Source organism: Colossoma macropomum, unplaced genomic scaffold, assembly GCF_904425465.1.
Source record: "Colossoma macropomum unplaced genomic scaffold, Colossoma_macropomum, whole genome shotgun sequence".
In the NCBI taxonomy this organism is placed as follows: Eukaryota; Metazoa; Chordata; class Actinopteri; order Characiformes; family Serrasalmidae; genus Colossoma; species Colossoma macropomum.
In genome coordinates, this window is record NW_023494790.1 from 11,851,448 (window position 1) to 11,872,349 (window position 20,902).

Sequence of the window (20,902 nt, forward strand, 5' to 3'; positions counted from 1 at the left end):
CTGACACTTTCACTGTTATCTATAAAAACAAAAGGACACTGCATAGCTAAAAACAGTAGCATCCATACCTGAAGCCTGAATTTTGTTCATACTTTTATCCAATTTTATAGCTCTGTTGGCTAATTTAGCCTCGTACCTTCAAACAAACATAAGACCCAGAACATATCTTGGCTGATGGACTGCATTTGGCAAAAACTGAATAAATTTGGGGATTCAAAGTGTTTTCCCTGCTTATAGCTCACCTACCTCAAGTTATAGAAGTGTCAGGACAATGAGAGTGAATCTGAAAATCTGAAACATGGTGAATGAGCAGAAAAGGATGGCTCATCATATATAATATTTATTTCAAATAATAATTAAATAAGCTCTAACATCACAATCCAGAAAATGTGGTGGTAGGTAGAAAAGTCCACCACTGCAGGTCACCCTGCAGGATAAACACACTGTTACAGTATTGCATCTAATCAACACACATTCATTTCAGCTTCATTTACATAAAACTCACAAATCTCGGCAAAACCAGAGCACCTTAAAAATAATTCTCTGTATTTTTGGACTGTGTGTGTTTATTACATAATTCTGGCTCTTTTTACGTTTATAGTAACACATGTGATGTATTACTTTAATAGAGAGATAAACGTGTTGTGACCAATTAAAACATACTGGAAGATCCTGCACTGTTCAAAAGTCAGAGGTCACCCTTCTCAACATCAAATAAATATAATAAAAATGGGACTCCTAACAAAAAACCTGGTACACCACCTAACTGCCCCATCAGATAAACAGCACTTAAAGCTTTCATCTTTGAGAGAGAGGAGAAAATTAAGCTGCTTCAGATCTGAAAACATCCACAGGTATTTCTGTCCATCCTTCCACTGTGAGAAGACGACTCAGTGCTATGGGTCTGAAAGGAGGTGCAGCTGTTAAGAAGCTCTTACTGAGAAAAAGGAGACAGACACAACAAAGAAGCTGCTGGTGTTTTTAAAACAGTGAACTGACCACCCCAGAGTCCAGACCTCAACATCACTGAATGTGTTTGATTACCTGGATTTTGAGAAACAGAAAATGCAACCAACTTCTAAGACTGAACTTTGGAGGTGTGGAAAAATCTTCCTGCAGGTGTCTGAAAAGCTGAAAGTCTCCCGAAAAGAATAAAAGCTGTAATAAAGGCAAAGACTGGATGCATAAACACTGAACATTTTGATATCATATATAGTTGTTGACGCTGTTAAAAAATGACTGGCTTGTAATTAAAATTTCCTTTTTGGCTGCAAATCAAACACAGGAAAGGGTCTCTGACTTTTGCACAGTACTGTAAGTATAAATTCTCAAAGCGATTCTTTGAAATCTGATGCCAAATCTTTTACATTAGAGATCCAACCACTTGCTGGATTACACTGTTTTGGTCAGTTTGGGAAGCCCAGCTCAGTATTATTGTACTTCTTCACATCTGGAACATCTTCATCATGCACTTCATCAAGCTCTCAGCAAAAGTCCATCATTAAAACAGAAAAATCAGTTTCAGTAAAAAAAAACAAAAAAAATCACAACACTTTAACCATTTCTACAGACAGCAAGATCAGTTTATAAACAAAAACACAATACCTAAAAAGAAAAATGAACAAAATACACAGAACTGGGATTGTTTCTCAAAAAGCTTGTGTTCACGACAGTGTCGTCTGTAAATTCTCACATTATAAATATTCTATATATCTCAGCTCTTACTTTGTGCAATTAAACCCAAAGACATAAATAGGCAAAGACAATAATTAAGACATATAGATCAATCCTTAAAAGCTGCTTAAAGTCCAGAATCTCCAACCTGAAATAAAAATTTACTGAGAATATTTTCATCTGAAATTACTTCGTCCAAAACAGCTTTTCATATAAATCCTATTAACAATCAGCGATGATGATGAAAACATGACAGGAATCGACGTCCTATTAAAATATAGGCATTTCTTGGTGTGTTGAAGCAAATGACTATTTCCGTCCAGATTTTTGTCATAAATATGACAATGATTGGATAAGACTCAGCACAGACAGCAGTGAAAGCAGTGTGGAATGCAAATTCACACTCAAAATCCTTGCACACTGAGCATGTGTAGGTCCAGTGCTTTCTCAGTGCCAGAAATAAATAAAATAAACATAAATAAACAAAGTCAATTAGGCTCAACAGGCTCGACTGTGTAGATTCTTCCAGGTCCACTTTACAGCAGGGCTCACTAATTTCTAATCAAGCAAAAAAAGCATTCAGATAAGAAAGGAAGTAGACTGTGATTATATACTCCCACTCCAACTTTATAAGGTCCACTTAGCTTATAGTTGCACTATACTGACCTGTCCATGCTCCACCCACCCAAATTAAGTTCTTTCATTAGCCACTGTTGCGAGGTTGGACAAACTTTAAGTCCCAGTGACCCTTATTCATTAATAAATATGAGTGCAGATTTGACTGTCTCTAATGAAGTACAAAATACTCTGCTTCCGATTTATCAAACTCTCACACGACGTGGAAACAAGCAGAGATTTGAGCGTAAATGAAGAATCTGCTTCAGTGCGTGAAATCAAGCGCCAGCCTACCAGCACCTCATTTACAAGCCCTTATTCATGCTGTTTTGCCAATAAAACGACAATATTCAGTGGCTAGCGAAGGAGTGGCTGTGCTTGTAGGCGGAGTAGGCATTGCTCCCCCTACTGACCAAACTTTACAGCGTTAAAATTTATGACAACTGGAAAGAAAAGAAAAAAAAATAACATCTCAGTACTTCTGTACTGGGGTGCCATGTGCACAAATTCTTAGTATTATTGTTGTGTTCTATTTTTTTCTTATTATCAATATTATAGATGATTGTGATAATAGTTTTGATTAGTTAACCACAAATCAAGCATTTTTTTTTCAGGCTGCTGAACTGTTATGCTCAAGTTTACACACACACTCCTACAGAGAGTTTGGTTGTAGAGATACTGTCATGATCAGATTTAACTGTACATGACTTCGATGAATAAGGGCCAGTGAACCTAATGAGACACTGTAGCACATGACTCAATTTTCATCAAAACAGTTCATTCCTAACAACAATGTGTATGAAAGATCACATTAGCCAGGTGAATAACTCCTGGTCAGGCATACTATTCCACATTTAATTCACATTTGTTATTTATTTGCCAAATGTGTTTCCACCGCATTTCTTTTTTCGATTTTATCTGATATCTGCCACTTCAATTAAGTCAGTCGAAATATACATACAAAAGCATGGAAGGAAACACAGCTACTCTTAGGTCAGATCAGGCGTCAGATAATTGAGCTTACCATGTTAGAATGGTGGAAAATCTGTTGTCGTTTCCAACCTTCCAGGCGACACAACATTCCAGCTCAGTTGCATTTTAAACTGGAAACTCAACATTGTGTAGCGGTTCTGAACCCAAACCTTAATTCATTTGGTCACGTTCCGTAAAGCTTGCCCAACTTTGTAAGAGTTGCTATGAAAAAACGCATTTTGGGGCAGGACATGGATAGATCAGCTACAGACTGTAGCTCATCTGTTGCTGCACAATGGATGAATCCCCCTATATCCCCTTCATCACTGGTCAGGTTCTGACCACAGGACCACTGCTGTTGAGGAATTATTTGTTGAATCATTGTCAGCACAGCACTACCATGTCAGTATCACTGCTGGTTAAGAGTGAACAAGAGCAGCTCTGTGGTCAGAAACTGACCATTGATGAAGGACAAATAGTCTCCAACTGTACATCAGCAAGGTGGAACAACAAAGGAAGCGTTTGTAATAAATTGGCCAGAGGAGTAAATCGCATGTGTATACTGTCACCAGCCTAGAAGGAGCTTAAATTTTTACATGGGACGAAGTTGCTAGTCTACAGGATTCAGGCACTGGGAGTTTTGGATTAAGATGGAACTAAATCTGTCCTCATAGCTGTGTGAATAGTAATAACAATAATAATAAGCCATTTAAAGAGGAATCGAGTGGTTTGATACGAAATGCTTTTTCTACAGGAATTTACCAAGTCAGAGTCTCATGCTTCAGTTTTGAGATCAAGTTTTAATATAAACATTTTTTATTCGTTTATAGTGGAGATGTACATAAGAAAAGTATTTTTCAGATTTACCACTATTTTACTATCATCATTCGAATATACAAAAAAGCAAAAGACATGTAATTACATTTTGGATAGAGATTAAAACTGGTGTATGTCTCTTTGTCACCACCACTGTAAAGAAATCTGAGTCTGCAAGTTTCTCTGCAATAAACCATTTCATATCAAACCACTCTGAACGACTGTTTACATATAAACAATTGAATTATGCAGAAAAGTTGGTATTGTGGGTATGGTGGGATTCCACTTTAAACACCTCTGTAAGTGGTCTGTCACCACTACTATAGCTATCTAATAAAGTGCATGCTCAGTCTTCTCCCTCTCCTCTGACAGACATATGTTCATGTGTCATGATTACTAATTATGAAAAAAAAAAAAAAACATATGAAGCAATTCTGACAAAAATAATAGACAGCAATAGACTTAGCTAATGGCTGGCTGATTTGAAAGAAGAACATGGGGGGGGGGGAAATAAGAAGCAGCAATAGACACAACTGAAATGCTGCTGATATACCCAGTGCTGTTGTTTTGTTTTTCTTTTTTAGCTGAAATATCTGTTTTGTTTTCTTGCAGGAGTCATTCTGCTCTGTGCTTTTGAGTGAAGCTGTTGTAAAAGAGAAGCTCTAGTAGAAGGTCTCCAGTCTGAGTCCTTCTCTGTGTGCAAAAGTTATGTTCAGTGTGTGCAAACAGAGTGCTGCTTATGGTGTACTTGTCAGTTGTGTCAGTTTGTAGGTGTGGCTTGTATATTAAACATGCATCAGCAGATATGAGAAGTTCTTTTTCAGTTCTGGTTCTAATGACATATTTTTGCATTTGCCCTGCACACACTTTAACTTAATTAGCTGACTAGCTGGATCTGGAGGGGATATTTCACAAAGCAGGTCGGAAATATTAAAAAGGTACACTATGTAGGATTTGGGGATTTGGAGACCTCTCTGGTGGAAATGTGTAATTGCATGCAACGAATGGAGGAACATTTTATAACATGGGTTGTGCTTTGGACCTCCTTCCCAAGCTGATGAATCTGATTACTGCAACTGCGTTTAAAGAGTATTCTAAGAGTGAATTATCTACTGTTGTCATATCTTCATCAGCTTTATGTTGACTTCACATTTAAGACCTGAATGTCGAGCCATACCTTATTTTTGAGCCTGTGCCTCAATACATAAACCGTGCAACTTGGGTTTAAAAACTCCCGCAAAATCCAACCAGTACGGCTTGTGTAATGTATGCTAATAACAGGTTTAGAAGGCAGACATGAGCAATTTGTAGTAAATTTCTTTATTTTTTGTTACCTAAAGCTGTGTCTGTTGTCAGGTGGGAAATATCAACAGCTGTAAATATTGCTAATCAGTCATTTTGGCCACTTTAGGCTTGAACTTTACCAGTTGTACACAATTAACAAAAAAAGACAAATTATTTATCGCAATTATTTATACAGCAGTTAATTAATTAATCAACTAAAATTTCATGATTGTGAGAAGCCTAGCAATTAGGTTGTTTTCCCTAATGCTTTTTTTATTGTTTTTCTTTAGTTCTATATTTTATACAAGCTTTGCTTTCGTTTAGTCTGTTTAATTACATGATTGCTTATTTCGCTTGATTGTTTATATCGCTCTTGCAACAAAACAGTGTTTGCATAACAGTGTTACTTTCATAGGGTAACTTAATATAAATGCAAGGAAAAGCAAATATTTTATGTATGTTAACATAAGTTTTTAATTTCCACCAGTAGAAGGTTTATCCCCCAAGTAGTCCGCAGCTAACTCTGCTTTGTGAAATACTCCTCCAGGTGTTTTACAGCAGGGAAAACACTAAAATATGCAGGGCAGGGATTCTCCAGAAACACTAGAAGAAACGATCGTGTGCATGTTCACCCCATCTGATCTCTACATTAGTCCGCAGCACGGCTCCTTTGTGTTGGGTGTCTCCTCTTCAGGTGCTATGAGCTTCAACAGCGGTGGATCTCCGCTGGCTGGAGTGAAATAAACAGGGTTGTCTGTGCTTTCCTGTTCAGATGCTGAGGGCTCCCCCTGGTGGCCAGGCTGAGGCAGTGTGGGCTCCTCTCTGATCGAGAGAGGGGGTGCAGGGGCCGGTCGTTTCTGCAGCTTTGCGGCTGCTCTTTGGCGCTTCAGTTCGGCAAGTGTGTGGTGAGACTTCTCTCGGGTCATGCTGTCGGCCCCATCCCCGCCCTCCCCGACACTGGGGGTCAGTTGGTAGGATGCACTGCGGTCCATCCTGCCTCCGCCCCGCAGCTCCCCCGGTATGGAGGATGAGGAGAACGAGGGAGCACCACCGTTCCCTAGAGTGGAGACCGCATTACCAGATTCTCCACCACCATCTGGCCGCAGAACAGCACTGGAGCCACCACCGGAGCTGCCACTGGATCCTGCAACCTACAGCACAGGAACAATCAAGATTTAGCAGTGGTACATTTAGCATGGAACAATTTGCAATACTTTGCATATATCTGATAGCAAAAGAGCCCCATCTCTTATCACAGTATTAAAATTTATACAATCGTCTTTCGCTCTGGAGCTCTGAGGCAAAAATTCAGGCTCCAAATGGCTGCCACTACTGTTTTTAGCTATGCAACATATATCTTTTGCTGATTACAGTATGTCATACAGTGTCAGAAACCACATAAGTAAGTCTATTTGAATTACTTAACAACTCGACACGGTTTGAGGCCAGTGTGTAATGATTTAGGCATGCATTTTGCATGATGTTAATTGATGGAGTATAAGCTTCATTGTTAGATACTTCAGCTCCGTAGCTCCAGACCAAACATGTTTTGGCTGACTGACTGTATTTGGGGCAACAGGGAAAATAGAGTAAATTTGTTTTTTTTTTTGCTGTTGTCATTTGAGTGTATGTTTCTTTACCATAGCAGCGTGTTGTTTCAGTTCAGCGTCCGTCTGTCTGTCCTCGTCATCGTCAGCTGGTTCAGGCTGGCCTCCTCTCTCCTGCCACACCATCGCCTCCTTATGGTGCTCTCTTCTGTACAGACTACTGCGCTCATTCACACTCGTTCGCCTAACCACCTTACTGCTCAGAGAGAGAGAGAGAGAGAGAGAGGAGAGAGAGAGAGAGAGAGAGAGATATGTTGCTGTAGGAACTGCATACTAACCATCAAGCAGAAAAAGTACCACCTGTTTCAAAAAAATGACAATCATTTTAGAACTTTAGGTATTTTTGTAACACTGATCATGTCTACATTCCAATTATTATGATAAAATGAGTCATTTGCATTTGTAGCAAATACTTGAACTTTGAACGGTTAATATTTCAGAACACTAGGTGGTGCTGTGTACCTTTCTAGATGGGGAGGGTGAAGAAGTCACCCACCCTGTTCATTTGCAACAGCTCAAACAGCAGGACAGTTCACAGAGCTCACTAGCAATAGCTATTTTCAGTTCTTGCGAGTAAAAAGGCAAAAAGGGAAAAAGGGCCACAAAAAGAAAAGGGGCCACGTGGTCCCTGCAGCAACTTTATTTTATTTTGTTACTATTTTTGCTGACTCACAACAGAGTATTGCATTGAATGTTGAATTAAAGGTCCTGTAAAAGTGTAATGGCTTTAATACGTAAATCTTCATTCATACTATCTTATTTAAATGTTCTGTCAACTTTTTAAGGCTGACACAAAAAATGGCTATTTTTACTGTTTTATCTACTTTTTTGTTAATAACGTGATTTCTGAATACTGTTGTTGCATTTATTTTGATATGTAATGAAAAGGGCAGAAAATCCAGAGATTTTTAGTTCACAAACTGCCATTCTGAACAGGAATTGGAACAGTCATCATTCCTCTGATTAGCCAAATCAATAATAAGAGCTGTCAGGTTCATGTGGTAAATAATTATCTTAAACAATTTTAAATAATCATCATTAATTATTCTGTATGTTGCACTAGAAAATGTTTTTTGGCCATCGCTTCTTCTGCACTTTGTCATCTTGTTTGTACAAAGTCCTCACCCTCTGCTGCTGGCACTGGACGCTCGTCTCTGCAGTGTTCCTTTGTGTCTGTCCTGACTCTTCATGATGGCGTCATGTTTGTGTTTCAGCTCCAGCATCTTTGCCCTTACCTCCTCATCTGCACACACATCTGGAACACACCAATGCCAATGAGGTTACGCACACACCAACTGACGGTACACTAATCATTTCACTCTATGAAGAATTTACAGATTTTATTGATGCGTATAAATCTGAGGTCAACACTGTGTGACTCTTACCCAGTGGAGTTTCTTCTAGGACAGACTTGGTGTTTAAATTTGCCCCGTGAGCTACAAGGAGCTCAACCATGTGCAGCTGATAAAGAAAAAAACTTGGTTAAGCACTGGTCACATGAACTTGCAAAACAATAAATAAATCATCGCTGTCCAATGAATATCTCACTTTTAGAGGAGAACGCAAAAAAGCTCTTAACTTTTAATGCAAGTTTTAACACCAAGTGATTTTGGAACATTTCTATTTATCATGATATTTTTACACAATGTAGGGGACAACGGATGTGTTTAAATGATGCAGAAAAATAAAAACTGAAAAAAGGAGATACATTTTTTGAACAGTGGCAAAATAAAAAAAAAAGAATTTAAAAAGGAAAAAAAACTTGTTATTGCTGTTACTACTACTAACTTTATTATTTTTATTAATATTGATGATAATACTGGTATCATTATTCTTATTAGTGTACATAAGTACAATTTTTCATACATATATAGTAAAAGAAACAGCACCAATAATAATGACAATCACCTTATCATAATTATTCTTAGAGCTAATATTTATTTCAGATTTATTAATTATTTAAGCTTACCAGGATGACAATATGAAAGAAGTTCAGTGCAAAACAGCTACTTCTACCAAACCCCTTTAGGTCGGCACAAGATTTAAAAAAATGATGGAACCAGGTGAACTCTATAGTACCTATTACACTGTATTTTATATTCCTATAACTCTAGTATAACTTATGGTATTAAAACTATAATGATCTAGTCAACACTGGAAGTGTTGTTGTCCCCAAGTCACATTTCTTTTCTTTGAGAAATATTTTACCACAAACAAATGTGAACTGACAAATTAAATCCTGCTCTGTACTGTGCATCTCAATTTCAGTAATTATGTGCAGTACTGACCTGTCCCCAGCAGGCCGCAGCGTGGAGCGGAGTCCAGCCATCACTGTCCTTCTCCTCCACGCGCACTCTCTGCTCCAGCAGCAGCTCCCCCACTGACAGATAGCCGTTAGCAGCCGCAATGTGCAGCTACACAGAACATAGAAGACAAATTACTAAAACTTCATCAGTGGTGTAAAACAGGGGTGCACAACTCTGGTCCTGGAGGACTGGTGTCCAGCGGAGGTTGGTGATTTACCTGCTCCAACACATCTGTCTGCTATCTGTTAAATGCCAGGTTAAGTGGGCGTGTTTGCATAAGGAAACCTCAAACTGTGCTGGACACTGGCACTCCAGGACCGGAGTTGTGCACCCCTGGTGTAAAAGTTCATTAGTGCATCCATCAGAAGGTGGCCGTTTAAATGCATTGATTTTGGAATGTAAGAATCAGTTATAATCATTTATAATAACATACAATAAGGTATGGGACTGTTTTTTGGGCAAAATAAAAAAAAAATCTTAAAATTGAATATTTATGAATATTTTAAGACATACATAGAAAACAAAACTAATCAGTGTTTCTACTGTCTACATTCCAGTAATGTGTTAATAGATTTTGTGCATTCAGTTTTTCCTGGGAATAATTCTGAATAGCGAAATTTGAGATTTCATGATGCACTACATCATTTTCTAAAAGAGAATTATGGCCCTTCCAGTCTTTGTAGTTGTCTCTCTCTGTCTCTCACCAGAGTAGCTCCTTGCTCATCCGCGGCGTTCAGGTCAGCTCCTCTCTCTATCAGCGCTCGAATGTCCGCCAGCATCTCTCTCTCCTTTGTCCCGCGACACTCGTCAATGCGCTCCTGAGTGATGCCTGTGGTAAGCACACAAAGGTGCAGCAGTCCCTTAAAAAGTCTGGTAAATCGATGCGAATGCAAGTAATCCAGTAAAATTTGTTTGAAGCAGACAGGCTCTCCAACCTAAATACATAAATATATCTGCATCAAAATGAATGTGATTGGTGAAAACAGTAGGGCGGTCCCCAAAAACAGTTCTTGGGACCCAGAGCTTTGGCAATAACCAACAGCGAATATTCAAAGCTTTCGTCATGCATGCCTTTCATATTTTTAGTTAGACCACCTCCGTGAAGCAGTGGTTACCCTGTGTATGCAATGTGCTGTTACCCCCTAGCCTGCCACTAAGAGAGAGTCTTAGTGGGTGGGGGGTGGAGTTTTGAGAAAGTCATTCAGGAAATTTGTGTCTGAAGCCAGTTTTGAAAGCATATCTGCAGCTTCATCCACTGTAAAAAAACGAATCTCCAGGGGTGGTCTAGCTCAAAGTATGAAGGGCGTTCATTGCGGCCCTGGTAAGGGTCCAGTGCACCTGGGCGATGTTTGCAGCCACCCTGGAAAAACATGCTATCTAGCACCACATTAGCGTGACGTTCACAGCTGTGAGTGAGCGGGATGTCAGGCGCATGAGCTGAGATAGTACGTTTCCACATTTTAACAGTGCAATAAAAAGTATAAGAATGAGAATGTGCTGACCAAATGGGCTTTGGTGTACCTCAAAATTAAAAAGTTTTTTTTTTTTTGTTATTGTGTCTTTAACACTTATATATGTTAATTGCAGCTGTTCTGGTTGGCTGCCCTATATTGTGCTTCATTCAAAAAGCAGTCCATGAAGAAACACTCTTTATAATTTCCGTGTAAAAGGGCAGGGCTAAACTACGGTAGCCTGAATTGGCAGATATAAATATAAAGGAGTTTTTTTTTTATCAAAAAGATAATGAATTAAAAATAGGCTTTTTTGTTTTTGCAGCTTAGTTTCCATTTATGGAGTGGTATGGAATGAGAATGAATGGTACAGTTTAAAACATCAACAATGTTTACATACATTCAACTCTTAGTTCTCCGTTTTCCATGATACGGGTCTTAAACTGCCAGTCACTGGCTGACGAAGCTGTTACTCAAAATTATTTAAGTAAATAAGAGTTTCCGTCTTATTGTTATGCATTCGTGTGACTCATTCATTGCAAAACTACTTTCACTGACTTTGTGGATGAAGCAAGCAAACCACAAAGAATGACTACAACCTTCCTAAAAATAGAAGGAAATGAAGTCTGTGTTTAAAGCATTTTAGTGAATGCAGTGAAAGAGAATGGGATAGTAACAGAGATGGGAACAGAGTGATTAAACGCTAACCCTAACCCTAACCATTACAAATTAAAATGAAATAAAGGGTACACAAATTTGCTCACTAACCCTATGAAATGCTGTAAGGATAAACTGAAGTGCTATATGTGTTCAATTTCTTATTTGCTACATTATCCTCCTAGTTCTACTGCAAAACTAAAGAAGAAAACTTCTAACAAATATTTCATAGCTTATCAACTACTTTGGAATAAGAGTGAGGAAAGGAGGGGCTTTATTAATTTGATTTATTTGCCAAACTATTGGTTTAAGTTTTTAGTATGAACCTTAACTGGAGTAAGCCAGACTGGAGGATAAACTGACTCTCTTACGAGAGAACATTTGCAGCTTTAGCATCAGCATCATGACGATGAGTAGTAGTATTGAAGTGTATAAGTGAAGGTGACAGAGCTCAACTCACCCTGCTCTGCCATCACAACCTCTATCAGCTCCAGTGTGGCGTCGTCCTCACACAGGTCGTACGGCATGTTCCCATCCGCATTTACCGCCAGCAGATCCGCACCACTGTAAAAAAAAACAAAACAAAAAAAAAAACACGCAGAGATTGGTTCTGCTCAGATAAATAAAAGGTCTCTAATAGTAATATAACACAGTGCCCTATAACATAATTAACCCCCAAAATGACCAAGTACAAAATGCCCAAAAGTTGTCTAGTTTGAGGCTGTAATGTCATATTTGAAGACAATTTCAGATTTTACAGTTTGCCTGCTGAAAAAAAAATGTCCTCCTAAAGATGTTTCTGTCTTTGCTGTCTTTAGTCTATATAGTATATACATCCTATATCTTTAGGATGTTTAGAAATACTTGATTTACAAAAAAAAAAAATTTTTAAAATCACACATTAATCAACCATATGTACATTATTGCAGGTGTTGGTATATATAAAAACTTTAGCAAGGTGTTTAGCAAGTTGTCATAATAACTGTACACCAGACAAGAAGCGCTGTGTTGCGCCAGCAGAGTCTCTCAGAAATTTATGCACTCATTTACACGTTTTTATTTTATGCCTGTACACTGGGACAGCAGAATGTTTATTTAGGGATCCACAAAGCTTATCGTATATATCAGAGAAACTCACGCCTGTACGAGCAACTGGACGAGGTCGGTGTGTCCGCAGGTAGCCGCTGCATGAAGAGGAGTCCACAGCTCGCTGTCGCAGGCATTTACACTTGCCCCTGCGTCCAGCAGACAGCGCACCACCTCCACAAAGTTATCTATGCAGCACTGCAGAGGAGAGCATAAAAAAGGAAACATGCAGTTAGTTAATATTCCACTTATATAAACAACACCAAAGCTGCATCTCATCGTTTCAATAATCGATTAATTTATAAACTAGTAAGCACGATAAAGACTAAAGACAGGATAAAGCGGTGTTCCACAGGCTGATCCATTTAAATATGTGCAGCCTGACCATGTAAGCATCGTAACCAGGGCTGCCAACTTTTACATTTTTGTTAGACTGATTTCATTTTCTACCCATAAAACTTACCCATAAAATAATATTCTGTCGCATTAAGTGATTTGATGAAAGTGACAACAACATGCCTTCAAATGAGCAAAGAAAGCTGGTAGATTCTGCTTTTGTTCAGAACTAATATTCAGTTGACAGCTCTCTGCTGAACTGGTCAGCATACTCTAATGAGGGCAGAACACAGTCCACTTACAGAGAATATAGAATATAGACAGTTAAAAAGATTTAGTTACGGGTAACCAGTGGTTCAGCCGGTGGTGCTGATATGACTGGGCCTAGATTGGGCTTCTTTTTATTGTCCCACCCAAAACGATGCTCAAATACTCACATTTAGTTTCAATATTAAAGTTTTATGGATAAATAAACCAAAAACACAAACGAAATGACCTCGCAAAATCTATAACATGAAATTCCATTTTAACATTGACATCTAAGAGCTTCTCATCACTCTAGGAAACGAATGAGCGGTATGAGCAACATGGAGTCCTGCATTAGCAGCGACACCATCAGTATTTTGGAGATGACCGTGGGGAGGAGCGTTATGTGGGTTTAAGGATTAGGAGCGTGTGAACCCGGCGCTGCTGCTGGGTGCAACTTTGCTTAGGTGAAGTTGGATTTCTAAGCTAACAGCTACACAGTAAAAATAGACACAAACAGCATGTTTTTAAAACTGTTTACTCTTTAGCTTGTAAGACAGAACAGCGTACATGCTGCTGCATACACTAACTGTAACTAGTCATGAACATTGCTCATTATTGATCACGTTAGAGCATTCAGATTCATATGTAGGTCGTTTTGTAAAAATGTGTGAGAAACGCCATGTGTGGCTTGGGATAAGACTGAATTTTGCGAGTCTCATGGCCAATAGCCTGCTCATAGCCTAGCTCATAGCCTGCTTAAAAGCTATTAACTATAAACCTGGAAGGCCGACGTGTGCAGACACTTGCTTCCATGCTGAAATGTTCTGTGACAGGTCACGATTCCTTGAGCTCAGATACCAATAAAATTAGTTCATCTATGCTGGGAGTATCCACCAAATGGACAGACACACCTACTGCTCTCCTGTTGGCTAAGCTGGGATCTGAACTGTGTTTGACCCTGCGCATCAGCCTCAGTGGACTCTACACCTGTTGCTTAGCCCAGCGCAGTAAAGTTTTTGCATTTGTGCTGCAAATGACATTAAAAATCAGTTTGAAGATGCAGCTGTGAATTTTTCACAGCGTAAAAGCAGCTTATATTAAGTCTAACAGCTAGCAAACCTGAGCTGTAATTGTTGAAGAAAAAAGCATAAGCAAAAAACATCACTAACAGTTTGAATTCAGCAAGTTTGAGAGCCAATCTCTCACCTTCCTGGAAGAGTTCATGCTATTGTAAGAAAAAGCACCACTGCTAGCAACAATGAAAAGTATCTGTTTCACAGCTACTGACTGTGTAAATGTAAATGCTTTTCGTTGTGCAATTCCTATTCTTTTAATTTCCCTTTTGTTATTTTTGTTAAAGCTTGAAAAGCAATCAGGCATTGTTGCTCAATATATAATGGCTTTTCTTAAGCAAGCGACCAACCACTGCCTGCTCCACCTGTCTCTCTCTGTTTCCTGTGTCAGCAGACTTTTTTACATGGTAATCGCTCACATCTCTCATGTGGTTATTTTGGTGACCACAACTTTGCCGGCATAGACTGCAACACTATTTTACACACCAAAATGGGAACTACAAAAACCACTGAAAATAGGAAGGTTTGGACGACAGCTCTTTTTTAGCCATAAGACATTTAGCCATAAGGTACTTTTGAACAGTTCAAAATACACTCTAGAAACAGATGTGTTGGAAAACAACATAGTCTGTTGCTAACTAAATACATTAGTACCCCAAATATTATCAATGCCCACTTACAGATAACATGTTCTGTGTTACTTTTAATTTTTACTATCCAATCCCACTGAAGTTTTACACAGCTTTTAGTTCGTACTAAAAACAGAATAATTCTTTGTCTACAACGGTATTTAAAGAAAACTACCATACTTTACAACAATTCACTACTGTGTTTTTTCTTCTTTTTAGTCTTTTTTTTCTTTTCTTTTTTCATATATAATTTTATGTTTAGCAATAGCACACAAATATTTTGGACCCTAATTAAAAATAAGTAACTTGGTTAAAACAAAAATTTTACTTCACCGAACATGTCAAACACAAATTATTCTTCTGTTAACTTGACGTTAGAAGTTCAATTAACTCAAAAATTTAAGTCAACCAGGCTACTAAGTTTTTTTTCCTCCAGTCTTGTTTATTATATCAAACAAATAAGATACAGAGTGTGATAAAATTAAGTATAATGCAGTACAATGACATACTGAGAATTCAATAAAGAAAAAAAGCAACAATTTAAATAGAGTAAATAAGAAATATCAGTAGTACTGCAATCAATATTATTAACATTAATACCAAAGGCGACACAAAGGTACAGAAAGACAGTCCCTTTCACCATAACCTACTCCATTTCAGCACTGTAGCACATCCCCAATAGCCAGTTTAGTGTAATCCAAGAACTCACCCCAAACTTGATAAAACTTCTTAATCTTTTTTTATCTAAATAAGCTAATCTTTCAAGGGGGAGGATATTATATATTGTTTTATACCACTGAGTTATACTAGGTTGTGTAGACGAAGTCCAATTGACCAACATGCATCTTCTTGCAACAGCGAGGCACTACTGTGTTTTAAAAAAACCCTCTGTGATCTCGGGTGGGTGAGCGAAGAAGACCACTCGCTTGTCAGGAGCGCTGGACACGTGTTTATATGACGAATGCAGTTGTAGTTAACAGTACAAAAGATACAGACATTCTCTCTCTCACTCTCTCTCTTTCTGATATTTTGAACATTACAGGCTTAATAACTTTCATGCACAGCGATGTGCAATTCAGCAGTGGCTGCTTCGTGACACTGCTCAACTGCACGTCTGTATACACTGGCCATTTCAATGTATCACTTTTCTATATGATATGACTATGTAAACTATGTGTACAGTACATATACTTGTATATGTATATTTTTTCTCTATTTAGCTGCTCTCAGTATTTTTGTATGCATTTCACTTACTTGCACTGTGAACATAGGATCTGTTTTATGTTTGTTAGAATTTGTCACTGCTTCTTTACATTTTGTGCTTTTTTTTACTCAGTCCTTAGTATTTATGTAGTGTTTGTACAGTAACTTGTGGTCCAGAAGGTGGTGCAGAGTGAGAATTTTATTATGCAGTGTAACTGTCTTTTTCTCAATGCGTATGACAATAAATTGAATCTCTCTCAATGTGTAGTTAACATGAATAATTAAGAGCGCTTTGAAAATGTAAAGCACAAGTATATAAATAACTTTTGCTTTAGCACCAAACAATAAGACTAAATATATAGTAACAACAGTTACAACCAGTCCTAAGGAGATCTGAATACATGCACTTTTTTTATATTTGAAAAATGTTTTTTAAAACAAAAAGTTTAGTTAATGCTGAACAATGTTTCTGTATTTTTTCCATGATATGAGTATTATAAAGAACATTTCTTGAATTTTCAAGATTTCTGAGTGACATTTACTTCTGCTCTTAAAAGAAGTTATTGAATAATAAAGCAGTTATTGTGTGATTTTATGTTTTTAATTCTGAATTTGTTAACTAGAAGCAGCTGAAAGTGTCTGAAACACAGGATGGTTGTACCAGGCTGCTCTCTCTCCAGCTTTCCCTCCTACGCTATTCATCCTCACTCTTTTTTACCAGAATTACGGTGCGGTACTCTATTCGGTCTGGATAGTTTCAAGGCTGGGAAGGCTACATTCTTTCCTGAAAGCAATAACAACGTTCACTGATAACTCATGAATGGGTGTGTGTGCACTTGTACCTGGTGTAATGCCGTAAGTCCATCTTCATTAAACAGGTCTGGGCTAACACCGCTGTTCAGCAGCTCCCTCACTGTAACACACACACACACACACACACATTATATGTGTATGTACAGTATACATACACGCACACACAGACAAACATATAACTGGAATAACTAGTGATTAACCCCTTAAGACCTAACATGGGTGGCAATATGTTCACAGCATGTTATGTTTAATCTTTAATAACTTTACAACCTTTTGAGATATCAACGAACGTCTTTCCCACGTTAGGTATTGTGTTTCGTCCATCCTGCTGAAATGAAGAATATGTAGTCTACACTACACTGAGCAGTACTGCCCGTCCAACAACTGCTGACTGTGTTACAAAAAATGACCAAAGATACTGTTTTTATAATGAACATTGAAAATTTGTGTTAACAGGTAATACTGAGAAGTTTAGATTAATATTATATATTGTCAATATCATACATTTGTGTTATATTTTATGTTAGATCAGATAAATGGCCATTTACATAGACAGACAGGTAAGTAGTGGTTTCTGATTATTTCAGTATATATCATGGTGGAGTGTATATATATGCCCCTCACTTTTAAGAACCTTATTTAACAACTGAAGTAAATTTAAATAAATTTTTATTGTGCAAAATAGTAAAAACAGAACAGAACAACAAATAGATATATCTGTGGTGTATTCGCACATAGCAGCTTTTCTGGGCCCGGGCAAAAAAAAAGATTAAATATTGGTGTTAAATATTGTTCCACATCTAAATTTCATTTCATATGTACGATTCTTAGAGTTGAGTAAATATTACAGTCATTCACTCACAGAACCAGCTAAGTAGCGCCAGAGCTTTGGCTTGTTACAAGCAGCTCCAGAGACTGTGTCATTGTCTGATGCAGCTGACCTTTCGCTGCAGATGGTGTGACAGGAAACAAAGCACCACAAGCTGTCTGGTGTTCATGCTAGGCTAAAGGTTAACCTAAAGAGATCTGCTATTCCATCCATATGTCTCCATGTTTCTTTATATTCGTCCGCTCCCTCAACAAACCGCACATCAGACGGTAACCGGCTACTTAGCAGGATGACCCAGGAGAAACATCCCTGACTCAGCCATTCAGACAAATGGGACTCGTAAGCATATTTTTCACTCTTTGTCTGCTGCATTACCTGTGCTTATTTGTGGCATACCGGTATAAACGTTATGACAAGATTATGAGTCAGAGTCTGACTCCATGTTTGTTTTGGAATGCCCGCTTTTCACGCACCGCCAAATCATAAAGTATAAAATCATGCCCCACCCACAACTTAGAAATATGTCAGGGTTCAGTCCCAGCGCAGAGAAGAAGGCTTGTAATAGTTTGTGCCGGTACTGTAATGATGTCTCTCTGGTGCTGTGTGTACGAGGTAATTAGATCTGTCCTGTCATCGCTGCTCTAATGATGTGTTTATAACCAAAACTCATATTGCGATAACGATAAAAATTTATCGTGCAGCCGTAGTTAGCATTACACCATGTGTTGAACATGTTTTTTGAGTGTTCTATATAGCACCAAAAAGGGTTCTCATATCGTTACGATGTCAAGCTTGTAACAGAAGAACTCTTTTTGGTGCCCTTTTCAAAAAGAACTCATGGTTCTAAATAGAGATGAAACGGTTACCGGTTTCACAGTAAACCGCGGTAAAATTAATGACGGTTAGTAGTACCGTTTGAACTTTAAAGTATCATTAAAACCGCGGTCGATTACCGCGGTGTAAAAAACTCGCTGCACAGAATCAAACAAAGGCAGAATCATCTCTCAGACACAGCTCTGTGTGTGTGTAGAGGGGAAGGGGGAGGGGGAGGGGTAGAGAAGGGTGAACATGGGGGAATGTGTATATATATATATATATATATATATTTCAACCTTCTAAGAAGACCAAGTCTGACGTTTGGTCATGTTTTGGGTTTTATTAGGATGCAGAAGGAAAGTTAACTGAAGATGACCACCCTGTCTGCAGAACAGGCCGAAAGAAAATAGCTGCGAAAGGGGGCAACACATCCAACCTTACGAGTCATCTTCGCGACCACCACCCGCTACTTTTTAGAGAACGCAAGGTTAACTTTAACGGAGAAGTCTGTGGGGACTTTGAAACAGAAGAAATGTCATGGTCTGTGTGGTTTAACTTGTGCTTATGGTTCGTTAATAATATAAAATGAAGCTTTAAGCGTCAAAAAAAAAAAAAGAAAAACAATCGGTGAGTCAACTATGAATCGAAACTAAAGCCTTTAACACATATTTCTGTGGAGCAGAGTCTCCAAAATGAGCTCTATGTTAACAGTCACACAAGCTCCTGAACGAGACGCTGCAGAGGTTCAATCTGCACAGCTCCCCTTTCTCGCTTGCAGTGTTTACTGTCTGAGAAGAGAATTACACCGTCTCAAATCACAAACACGATCATCATTAACAAACAATTGAGTTTTAAATAGGGAATTTGTAACCTATTGTTAATATATTGTTGCTGTGATTAGCTAATTGTGCTAATTATTATTATTTACAACAGTAATAATAATAATAATAGTAATAACAGTAATAATAATACATTTGCTATTCTTTTGTTTACAGAGTATTGTAAGTAATACAAAATTAATACTACAAATGTATTTACTATATTTTTTTATTTTTTAAAGTGCATATTGCTGCCAATTCTATCTGTGTTAATAAAAAAGTTGGTGAAACGAGTTTCAGTTTGTGTATCAGTATTTATTTATTTATTTTACTTTTCAACGCTTTTGAACAATATCGCGATAATATCGATAATCGTGATCATTTTGGTCATGATAATCGTGATATGAAATTTTAATATCGTTTCATCTCTAGTTCTAAATAAAAAAACTGCCTGTACTAAAGAACCTTTGAAGAAGCTTTTTTTTGAGTGTGTGTGTGTGTGTGTGTGTGTGTGTAGCAAATGTTGGCTGAAAGTAGCTTCTTATTCGGCAGACTCTAAGTTTAATTTTCAGCTCCATCTTAAATGTAATGTTGCACCATTTTAGGTGTCAAATGCGCACAAGAAGAACTTCAGTTTCATGCTAAGGGATGGGGGAGTCGCTGGTGGGACCAGCATTTAAATGACACACTTCTTAATGTATATATTTGTATTCAAATGTATACAACTGTGGCTCATTTGTGCAGATAAATGTGGTCCCTCAAATTTGTTGTTAGACACTGTATTGATTTTCTGAGTAAACTCGCTTAGCTTCTCTTCCTACTTCCTACCTCTGGTGGTCTTACTCAAGTAAGAGTTCTATCTCCGAGCCCACTGCTGTCAACAACTACGGTACCTGTAGTTTACAGTATAGATATGACTGCATTTGATAGGTCAAACAAAGAGGCATAAGATGCTTTTGATTGATCAAACAAAGTCATGTAAGATGCTTATGATTGGCGAATAGAGCTATCTAAGATGCATTTGAATGAAGCACACAAAATGTGCACTGAATTAAAAAATATAGCATAGATGAATGTAAACCCCACAAATACTCAAGTAAGAGTACACAGTACCCCTCTTTTAAAACAACTTGTAAAAGTGCAGTTTAAGCAAATGTGAGGGAGTAAATGTAGTGCGTTGCTTCCCACCTCTGGTTCTAAACCAAATCGACTATTGTATGACCTGAATTAAGACCTGGATGTGATTTGTGTGGGTTAAGAGAAGTTTTGGGGATGTATTTGTGGAAATAGTTTGGGAGACTACTTACTTGTAGTGTTTGTTAGCAGCATTAGCCCTGTAGCCCCACTTCAAAACTAACAGACCAAACACTACACTGATGGACTGCATTTGGGGTAAGTGGAAAATCATGTAAATATGATTTTTTGCTGAACTATTCCTTTTTTTTATTTTCCATGGTATATAAGGTGTGGACCAAACCACACACTTTAATGTAGAAGCAAAAGCCACAAGGAAGTTGCAAAATAGCTCATGATGACTGGGTTAAAACTGCTCAAAAATGAGATAAGATGCAGGGTAGATATCTTTTGGTTTTGTATAAATAACCAGATTTACCTTCCTCCTTTTATTTGAGTAAACACACTTATGGAAAGTTAGGCAAACCTAATTTT

General features: G+C 38.0%; 1 protein-coding gene across 1 annotated transcript in view; it reads right to left on the reverse strand.

Annotated features, from left to right (window-relative positions):
• Positions 1–322: 322 nt before the first annotated feature.
• Positions 323–20,902, reverse strand: part of ppp1r16a (protein phosphatase 1, regulatory subunit 16A) — a 48,634-nt gene continuing 28,054 nt past the window's right edge. Inside the window, 9 exon segments of the mRNA XM_036572123.1 lie at positions 323–6,512; positions 7,002–7,164; positions 8,094–8,223; positions 8,354–8,429; positions 9,257–9,382; positions 9,979–10,103; positions 11,843–11,946; positions 12,521–12,666; positions 16,801–16,871. Coding sequence (XP_036428016.1) covers positions 6,006–6,512; positions 7,002–7,164; positions 8,094–8,223; positions 8,354–8,429; positions 9,257–9,382; positions 9,979–10,103; positions 11,843–11,946; positions 12,521–12,666; positions 16,801–16,871 — 1,448 coding nt within the window. The 3' untranslated portion in view covers positions 323–6,005.